General features: G+C 30.3%; 1 protein-coding gene across 1 annotated transcript; it reads left to right on the forward strand.

Moving 5' to 3' along the window:
* Positions 1 to 2: 2 nt before the first annotated feature.
* On the forward strand, positions 3 to 5,295 carry LOC105623835 (probable C-mannosyltransferase DPY19L1). Its single transcript, XM_012205210.1, has 9 exons — positions 3 to 93; positions 196 to 308; positions 1,563 to 1,700; positions 1,802 to 1,876; positions 1,948 to 2,307; positions 2,951 to 3,770; positions 3,840 to 4,002; positions 4,885 to 5,013; positions 5,076 to 5,295. Exons 1-9 carry the CDS (start codon positions 3 to 5, stop codon positions 5,293 to 5,295), a joined length of 2,109 nt encoding a protein of 702 aa, XP_012060600.1.
* The last annotated feature ends 6,027 nt before the right edge of the window (positions 5,296 to 11,322 follow it).

Here is an 11,322-nt window from a genome sequence, read left to right on the forward strand (position 1 = left end):
AGATGGCAACGAAAAGTGACAGGAAACGTAAAGTGGCCGAGAAACCGGCACACGAGAGCACAGCTTTTTATCAGTGGACTATAAATCTTTTGGGTAATAATATTCGCTTTCCCGCATGAAAGAATCGAGCTTCCAACGTATCTATCGATCGAGAGACTGTTTCAAAGTTTAAAATAATTTTTGTTCTAACGGCAGGTCTTGGTATTGGTTGTTTCCATCGGTGGCATGTATCCACGCTGTTCGAAAATGATCGACACTTCTCTCATCTTTCGGAAATCGAACGAGAAATGTCTTTCAGAACTGAGATGGTAAGATAATTGGTGATAATATTTTATCATCATACATGACATTAGGTAAATCAATTATATAGAAATTTATATCGATCAAACGGAGCGTCTTTGTCTATCTTCAAATAGCATGTTTTGTTGAATGCAATACCGTATCAAAAGTATGTTAGCAATGTAGGCAATGTATGCTATGTAGACAACACCGAAAATTTTCACAAACACATAACAAAGCAATACATTGTTACGAATTTATTATTCCTTGAGAAATGTTTGTCAATCAATTTTATATCTTTATCCCTTTACAAAAAAATATCACATTGGAGCTATTATTCTAAAAGTACTTCAAATAATTTATTCGAAAATCAACTACTGTACTTCAGTATTAAATAATAATCTACATGCTTTGCTTTGCTTGGAGAAAAAAAAATAGTGCCAGGTCAGAATTGTAGTTGTGTAGAGTAAACGGTTCGTCAATTTCGCATGAAATGGCCAAAAATTCCTTCATCAAAACTACAATATAGAAGGATGGTTTAGAAAAAGATTCATGTCCACATTTTTCGAATACTATCAACAAATGGTGTTCAGTACTATTTTATATGATATATTGACTTCAACAGAATACTAGTGAGATAAGCAACAAAAAAGTAAAACTATTTCCTTCAGTGCAGCATACTTATTCGACATTCATGGATATTTATATTCAAAAATATTTTATTCCTAAAAAAATTTTGCATATTGTTTATACATTTTATAAAATTTAACATTACTAAAAGATTTTAACAAATAAATAGAAATTGTATTTAACTTCAGTATTTAACTTCAATTTACTTTCTTTTAGAATATCTTTAAAACACAAAACGAATAGAATTTTTATTATATATGACTTTATTATATATGAATTTTTATTATATAATATATGATATTATATATTACTTATATATGACAAATAAATTTAGCAGAGTTTATATTCTAAGTATAAATCTTTATATCTATAAATAAAATATTAACATAATTAATATTTTTAATAACTGCTAAATTTATCAAGCACTTGTTGTTTATCTTACATTATCTTACATTATATAGTACAATATCTTGCACCAAATATAACAATATAATATACCAAATTATTTGCGTTTAATTGCAAGATATTAGTAAATACTGGTATAATATAAATTTAAAGATAATATATTGATAAAATATACTTCACGCAAATAATTGTATTGAACAAGCTGCATTAAACATTATAATTTCTATCTACAAATGTTTTCTTTTTAGGGGATGTATTACTCCTATTATAAGACCATCGCTGAGTCCAAAACTTTTTTCGACGGGATGAACAAGCTCAGTCGCGACAATTTATCAGAGTACAATAATGTCATTGATGCCACTAGAAAATATAGTCTTTTACCTGAGGTAATTATTCTCGATAAAACTTCTTCTCAATTTTTCATTTTTGAATATAATAATCGATTTTACACTATATTATCTACAATATATTATTATATATTGTGCAGATTATAGCAGGTTTCCTCTATCATATTACAAAGAATCTTGGTCTCATATCTTACAATAAGGCACAATGCTGGCAGGTAAGACTTGTAAAATTTCTTTGTGAAACATATTCATTTTATAAAATACTTATCAAATTGATAATTTTCAGATAGAAAGAGGAGATGGTCTGCCACCTATAACTAGCTGTGAAGGCCTGGGTATACCTGTATACTTCTATTTAGAAATAGTCTGGTTTACTACAGTAGTCACTGCAGCAGTACTTTTTTACTATGCAACGTACTTGAGTAATTCCATTTGCGGTGGATTTATAACGATTTTATTATTCTTTTTTAACCATAACGAATGCACTCGCGTTCAATGGACCCCGCCATTACGAGAAACTTTCGCGTATCCTATGTTACTTTTTCAAATGTATAGTGTTACTATGGCTATCAGAAAATATACAAAACACGATGCAGATAAGGTACCAACCTCGTTAAGGAACAGAACCAGGCAAGGATTATTCATGGTGAGATATAAAACAAAAAAATTATTTATTAGGTATACAGGGTGTTAGATTTAATCTTTTACGTAAATATCTCGAAAATGATTAAAAGTTAGACAAAAAATTATAAAAGTCTCTATAATGAGAATTACTTTAAGATGAATTTAATATGATCATACTTAAGTCTATACAATTTTAAAGGAAGAAAGATAGTCGAATTTTTCAGTGATCCGATTTTATCACATTAAGAATCTATTAGAGCATCTTTTCATCTTTGATATTTTTCTGAAACATCAGCGTTGATTTCAAGATTGAATAGAAATCCATATTTTCCCAAAATTTTCAAAAATTTGTTTTAATCATAATATTAAAGAGTTCATTTTTAACCAAAAATGAACTTTTAATATCATAAGTTAATATCATAATATCATAAGTACTGGATTCGTCTTTTTAGGAATTATCATATTATACTATTTTTGTTATACTATTTTTGTTACACTATTTTTGTGGGTGGTTTTCATTTGAGAAATTCGACTATATCTTAAATTAATTTTACAGAAGATTCCATTCACATTAAAACAAGTTAAATAATAAGAACAAATTAAATCAAACACTCTGTACACAAAAATTATTTTTGTAATGTAATAACTGTATTTTACTTTTTCAGGATATATTTGGCTCGACAATTTGTAGCTTGTGCACATGGCAATTTTCTCATTTCGTTTTCACTACGCAAATTATAGCCATTCTTATACTAAAATGGTTGAAGATCGTTCCGTACGAATTCTACAAAAATTTTTGTATGGCGCATGCTTTAGCAATCGTAGCGTCAACTAAAATAACAAACGGAGCTCTTATAATTTGTTCACTTTACACGTGTATTCTAATCAGCAGTAATGCGGCCAATTTTATAATGAAATTGTCCCGATTTCAGAACATCAAACGAGAAATTATTTTTGAAATTGCTATAACAATAACGCTTACAAAGTCGATAAAATCCTACATTCTATATTCCCAAGATGACACCCACGTGTTTAATATATTAAAGTCTAAATTAACGAATTATAGAGATTTCCACACTATGCTTTACACGTGTTCCGCAGAATTCGATTTTCTGCAATATAAGACTTACGATGCGATTATTAAGACTTTATTACTGCCGATAGCGATACTCGTTGGAATGCTTATATTGTATTACTGGTATAGAAATTTTAAGACGAGCAATTATCCATTTTGCATTGAGGCTGATGTGGCATATAATGGCCTACAGACTGGCGCCTTTATAATCATGGCCATTTTTATTATGAGATTAAAGCTATTTATGACACCACATCTTTGCATAATAGCTGGTGCCGTGTGTAGCAAACGATATCTTGAAAAAATCGGCTTGAAAGGTGAACTCATGCGACTTGCTATTGTTGTGCTTTTACTGGGTGGCATGTCGTACCACGGCGTCGACAGATTTCAAGAGGAACGCGGATTTATAGGTAATTATAATATTTAGATCGATTTACTACTTTTTACAGCATTTCAATTATACGTATTTTTACACACAGGTGAATACAGTAATATCGAACAAGAAGAATTATTTGAATGGATAAAAAGTAATACACCGGAACATGCTGTATTTGCAGGGAAAATGTCGTTGATGGCGAATTTGATGCTCTCCACTAAGAGACCAATCGTTAACAATCCTTACTATGAGAGTAAAGAAATGAGGTATGATCTCTCTAAGAATTAATTCTAATCGGTATTCGTCGGTTTACTGACCTCATTTTCTTCAATATTTACATTGTAAAAAATTTTTTTATGTCAAATGTTTTTCATAATCTTACATAATTTTAAGTTACAGTCTCTTATTCTTCAGATCTTTAAAATAAAAAAATAGTTTAATTACGTTAATTTGAAATAAAGATACATTAATTTAATAACGAATTCATTGCATTACATTAGATATTTAAAGCTATTATACATAAAATTAATAAAATTAAATATAAAGGCATATAAATATTTTACAAGATTAAATACCCAACAATAATAGTCATATATTTAACAAATATGTATTATTTCATTATCTAAACTGATTATATTATGCCATTTAGATATTTTAGATATTTTATATAAAACAGTTTCTTTAAAAGTATACTAATTTAGTATATGGGATGTCCCATAATAATTAATTAATATAAATTGGCAAAGGAACTTTTAGTTCAAAATTTTTTTCCTCGTTCACTCCTTGAAATATTAATTAATCGTTATGGGACACCCTGTATAGTGTGAATTTATCATTGGATCTGCAAATTAATATTAAAAATGCCAACATTTTTTAACTCACTAAAAGAACTAAATGAATAAATTACTACAAAAATAGAGAAAGTTAAAGAAATATTTTATGTATAGGAATTATTGAAAAATTAAGAAATTTTAGAATTCTATTTTTAACACAAAAAATATAATATATATAAAAAAAAATCGGTCAATAACGATTGATTGAACTTTTAGTGTTGAGAAAATTTCGAAACGAATTCCGATTGATGTTACTATATAATAGAATTATATGGATTTATATAATATATACATAAATATTTTATGATATTATAGAGACAGAACTATGAAAGTTTATGAGATTTTTAGTCGAAAAGATGCTGCCTCTGTTTACACCTCTTTAAGAAGCATGAAAGTTAGTTACGTCGTATTAGAGGAACCATTGTGCCTTGGATTCGCAAACGTGTAAGTATGAAAGAAGCGTAAGTACGTCGACAATTGCGTAACATTAAATTTTATTTCTTCAGGCCGCGAGGATGTCAAATGATCGATTTATGGGACGTGACTGATAATGGAGCGGCGAAAATGGCGAACAAATCGCCTCTGTGTCCTCTTTTATTCAAAGGAAACGCGCATCCATTCAGAAGAGCGTTCGTTAACAATAATTTCGTCGTATTGCAATTGGATTATTCGCATTACGTAGAATTTAAACCAAAGACTTCTATGCCATTGCATTATCAGTTTTAGAATTTTAGAGTTTTACGTTTAAAAAAAATAAGTTAAAATTTCCAGAAGATTGGAATACCTTGTGAGATTATAAAGCCTATTTTTCTTAACAGAAGTATTATCTTTATGGAAAATATGTATATATATTTTTATAATATAAAGATTCACGCGAGTAAGTTAAATATTAGGTAACATTGTCAATCTGTAAAAGTTTATTAAGTATAGTTTTACATGCAAATAAATTTGTGAAGAGGCATTAAAATTTTAAGAGACACACAATATTATAAAGTCGGATTTATCTTCTATTTAATAACAAAATCCAATTTTGTTTTCACACAAAGATCTTTTAAAATATTACTTATTATTTCTTTCTTTAAAGATGACAAAATACATGGTTATCATTACCAAAAGAACTAAATTAACTTCACGAAAAAATCATCACAAAATGATCACAATTAAAAAAAAATAGGTTTTTAAAAGTTTTGAAACAAAAATAACATTTGGTTATGTTAAAACTCTATTTTTTGCCAACATTATGTGATTCAATCATAATATTCAATCATAATATTATGTCAAGTGAAAAATAGTTTTTTCTCCTTTTCTGGAAAACTTAATTTTTGTACTGTGTCATTTAAAGTAAAGGAAAGATATAATGCAATGTGCAAAATACATTTTTGTAACATATTTATTAAATTTCGTAATAACGAACGCAGTGATGAAGTTGACTAATAAGAACGAATGAAAATTAATCCTTACCGTACAAGGTCGAGTCATTAGTGACCGAGCAATTTCTGTTCGTGTAAGTTTCTTTGAGTCTTCCGGTAATTATAAATTATACAATAATAATAAAGACATACGAAAGTAAAACGCGGTAATTGGAGCGTATTCAATATATATATATATATGTATATTATTCTTTACTAAATATAAAATTCGTTCTCTTCAATTACCGCGTTTCACTCTCATATTATTACTGTCTAATTTTGAGTCACAGGAATATAATTTATTATAAATTATACATTTTATTATTTTCCAAAATGAAGTCTCAATATTTATTCTAGAAAGTTGAATGTATGTTGATGAATTTTTAGAGATTTTTTTGAATTTTCTCTGAATAGGTGAAAAAAATGAATGGATTCTAGTAATCCATGTTTAGACAGATGAGGCACCAAATTGTACCTTTTATTATAAGGGTTAAGATAATGTTTTATTTCACAATGTGATGTACATATTTGTGATACCTAATTTCTCTATACTTAGCATTGTCTCGCATTTATAGATATACTCGATTTTTAAAGATGCGAATATTCTCAAATATATAAGTGTTATGTTTAATCGATTTATTGTGTTTATTTATCCGTTATATAACAAACATAAAACATTTGTGCCAACATCGAGTACTATTTATATTTGTATAACTATTATAAATCACATTTTTTACGTTTGAACGAGTTTCTTTTCGATTAACAAGCATTTCATAATACATTTATTGAACAATAATTCTTTAAATTCTTCTCTTAATATCAATTGCGCCTATTAAGATCGCACATTATTTAATCGTAATATGATCATAAATGTTATCATAAATGTAATGATGAGATTATAAATAAAAAAACAATATGCAAAAAAAAAGAATTGCTTAAGAAGACAAGCATCTTTTCCTCTGTTTAAAAAGGGAAAAGAAAATTTTATTATATTTCAAAATTTTGATAAACTCTGAAAAATACGCAGCTAAAAGATTTACATTTTGGATATCTTTCTCGTAAGTGAATGATCTGAAAAAAAATATGCGCACGGAATGCCCGGAAGAAAAATCGAAGCGCACGAGCGGCGAAGATAGCTCCGTTATAACGCACATAGCATAGCACCTTCACTCCGTATAGTCGTAACAGATAGTATAGTCGAGAGGCAGTCTTTGGTATACTACGTTGTGCTGCTGACCCAAATGAATCCTGGCCGCCAGTCAGTCCCGCTCCGGGCTTCTTCGCGGCAATATTGGTCCGCTCGGACGCATTCTCGATCGTGTTTAAATATTAAATGCCGTTGCATTAATTGTCAATTTTTGTTTAATACACACAGATCAAAACACACGAGTGTCAAAATTCTTTTTTGCAAATATCGTGACTTCTCATCTCATACCTTTCATCATCATATCTAGCTGTAAAGTGATTATTTCTAAAAAAAAAACAAAACCAACAACAGTGTTAATTGTTAATAATTTAATTTTATTTAATCGATAAATTAGATTTAAACATTTTAGTTTTTTTTAAATTTAATCGTTCGTGCACTGAATATTGATGTACCATTTCGTACCCAGTGCGGTTCAGCCGATTGATCGGTTGATCCAGAAATCGACGAAAACAAATTTCTCGTGACTGGTGTAAAACGTGCGTGTTAAAACGGTGCCCCTTCATCCACGAGTGAAGGTACTCCGGGTTTACGAATACAGCTGCCACTCGTCAAAGTTAAAGGCACGGAAACACGCGAGTTGATCTGAAAATATACATCGTGAATAGTGGATCAAGAAGAAGAAGTGGCATTTTCGTGCACGATGTAAAAGAGCTGATGCCAAAACGAAGAAATCGTTGGATATCACCGGGAGGATCCAGACATCTGTCTGGAGCACGCGCATTCTGCAGGCTCATCCTAGCGATGCGACATTCCACGCTGGTTTCGCGTAATCATTGACAATTGGCAGTAAGCAAATTCAAAACAAATAGTAGACAGCGAATAGTAATAGAGAAAGTATGAAAGTCTGACCCACTAAAAAAATTGCCTTATAATCCATGCATTCCAGCTATACAAATACAAATCACGCAGAATTCTCACATTTACGTATTATTTTTACATATTGACGTCTCGTTGTGTGAATAATTTGTATTTGTATTTTTTATTAAATTAGAGATTGTTTAGCAATCAACAACCTGCGAAGCTCGACAGTCTGTTTTAATTTGAATACAAATTATGTAGATTATACCATTATTCGACATTCTAATGTTTATAGTTTTTGTCAAATTACACTTCCAGTGCCACACGATAAAAAAAGAGATCGTTCGAATATAATTTAATTTGTTCAGTTTTATTTCTAATTTTTAACTATTTAACTTGGGCCTGGCGGAACGTCAAGGACGTGTCTTCCTCGCGTCCTTGCGTCGGCTTATGGACGGTGCATTAATTCGCTCAATGAGCGTAACAATGTAAATGCAGTCCTCAATCAGATAGACCGCCCAAGATCGCTGCTACGCTGAAGTACCGCAATTTCACGGTAATATCCGCTCCACCTTCGCGAAATATTATATCTGCGATTGTTACACGGTACGGATTTTGAATATGTAGTGCGTGCATTTCTATACACGGCAGATGCGCAATTTTGTAAACACGTAATTCGGAATTTGCATCGGTATCCAACCTGCGTAACGTGGACTTGTTTCCTTGCACAACGCGCGTACGCAGCTTCGCATAATTTGCGTCTCACGAGTTAAATAGGAGTTCGTTAAACATCGAATCTCTAATCAGCCGCGTCATTAGCAGCGTCAATAGCGAACGCGTAATCGCAAACGGAACGAAGAATAACTGAATGCGGGAGAATAATAATAGAGTACATTTGCATTCTTCGTGCCTGTTCTTCGTATTGTAAATCGACTCATAACGCTATATCGAGCATCGGCAATGGAACTCTTCACAATCCGCATAAAACCCGTTCCTCTTTGGCCTCGAAACCGCGGATAACTTGACCGGGTTGGGTTTAGGAATTTGGCACGTGCCGAATGTAGTAGAAATATTTCTTCCACGCAAACCGTTGACAAAGAAGTAAGAAGGAAATAGAGAAATATAAAAAAGCAGTATCAAGAAACTTTATCTGAAAATAAAACATTTTTAAATTCATTAAAGAAAAAAGAAGAAATTATTGAAATTTATGATAATCGATATATTTTTATACTATTTTTAAATTTATAAGTTTATTTTACAAGCTTATTTATAAATTAATTTATAAGTTTATTTATAAATAATATAAAAATATTATCGATTGCCATAGATTTAAATACTTCCTTCTTTCTTTAATAAATTTAAAAATATTTTATCTTTAGATAAGGTTTGTGGTGCTGTTTTTTTTTAAGTATTCATATACATATTCGTTGCAAATAATTTTAATCTCAAAAAATATATTTTGCGCGCAGTGTTTAAAACAAATTTTTCATGTGTTTAAAACAAATTTTTGATCTTATTCTAGTGAATGTACACATCTAATCATGGTGAGCGAGACAGATCGACGGTGTTGGTTACTTTCTCAAAGCACGATCGTATTCGTAACCTACTTTGAACGCAGCGATGCAGTAACCGGGCGCAAACAGACATTCGTGCCAAGATTGGAATTAGAAAGATTTGAATCATCTCAGTTATATACAAAATTCTGCATTTTTCTTTGCATTACTTTTGTTCTATAAATTGTTTAAGGAATTGACAAAATTCATTTTGTAAAATTAATTTTTAATTTTCCATTTTAAGAATTAATCTGAGAACATATTATCTGAAATAAATAGAAAAACATTTTTAATAGAGACTGAATCTTTATTAAAATATCAAAACAACCGTTAAAGAGTTTAAACAGCATTTTATACTGTGCGAAGTACTTGTATAAAAAATATTATTCTTGAAAAAATTCTTAGTAGAAAACTTTTGAATTACTCAAGCTCTCATCTAGAAAGTCAAAACAAATACAAAGATACCTACGAAAACTCATTTCCTTGCATTAAGTCAAATTTCTAATCTCTAGTGAAATAAAATTTTTCAAAAAGATTTATCTCTTCTGGTATGCTTGTTTTTCTTGCTTACTCAAAAGGTAGTCTCGACATTTCACGACAACCGTGAAACATAATCCCAAGGTAGAGGTCGTCAGGCATCCGCCAGCATTCTTTTAGAATCAGTTCTTAAGAATGAGTGAGTAAGTGAGTGAATAAGTAAGAGACAGAGAGAGATAAAGAAAGAAATCAAGTGAGAAGCAAACTCTAATAGAGAAAGGAAGAGACACGAGAGTAGTAGGTGGTCGTAAAAGTTTCACATGACCGAGTTAGAGCTTGAGTCTACTCGACGACAATGACTATGATAAGAGGGATCATTTTCACGTGGGCGCCGCGTTGTACGTCGCACGTTCCAGTATGTTTTAATTGAACGAAGGCCATAATCATAAACGTAATTTCGTCGTTCGTCCATTTTGCGTAATACACACATACGCTCACACATGTGCACGACGATCATCGCCATTTGTGCGCACTCGTGCTATTGCAAGCATTGAAATCACGGCGTTCACCGGCATTCAACCGCTCTTCCGCATCAAACATGCTCGAATACCTCAAGAGGCATTACTCTAATCTTTGAAAATTTACTGACAATTTAAAGATAGATCTTTCTTTGAAAATTTTCAAATAAAATTAATAAACTTTGTACCTTTGAATATTAAAAAATGTGAATGTTAAGGTTTTTAAAAATTAAATTTTAATGTAATAAAATTATAACGTAACAGCAGTAAAATAGAAGCTGATTAAAAGACTAATAGAAATGAATGCGTTAAGTTAAAGTTGCTTAATCAAGTATGTATAGAAAGTAATGTTTAAACTATATTATTCAGTAACAGGTATTAAAATTATCGTAGCAATAATAAAGGTACAATGATATTCAGAAAACTCTTCACTTTTATTTATATACAACGTTTTAATTAAATTTCTTGAGGCAATAACTATCAACAATAGCTATTTTATATAAATGGAAAGTTATTTATACGCTTCGACTATTTAACCAATCGGTTTCTAAACCTACGAGACTTTCGTCGGTTTCATTCCCTATTTATCGTCATCGACATGACGCTCGGATAAATACATAGCAAAAAATGGTTAAGCTTGCCGTAACCAGGATCTCTATATATATATATATATATATATATATATATATATATATGTATATATATATACTATTATTACTATAATAACTACTCTCCTACCACTACTACACAATAGCACTACCTAAGTAAATAGTACTACTACGTCGACTCTT

The sequence above is a fragment of the Atta cephalotes genome (genome assembly GCF_000143395.1).
Source record: "Atta cephalotes unplaced genomic scaffold scaffold00065, whole genome shotgun sequence".
NCBI lineage: Eukaryota > Metazoa > Arthropoda > Insecta > Hymenoptera > Formicidae > Atta > Atta cephalotes.

Coding starts and splice junctions, on each gene's coding strand:
- LOC105623835 (XM_012205210.1), top strand. CDS start 3: ATGGCAACGAAAAGTGACAGGAAACGTAAAGTGGCCGAGAAACCGGCA. Junction 309..1,562: donor TGTCTTTCAGAACTGAGATG/GTAAGATAATTG, acceptor TTTTCTTTTTAG/GGGATGTATTACTCCTATTA. Junction 1,877..1,947: donor ATAAGGCACAATGCTGGCAG/GTAAGACTTGTA, acceptor GATAATTTTCAG/ATAGAAAGAGGAGATGGTCT.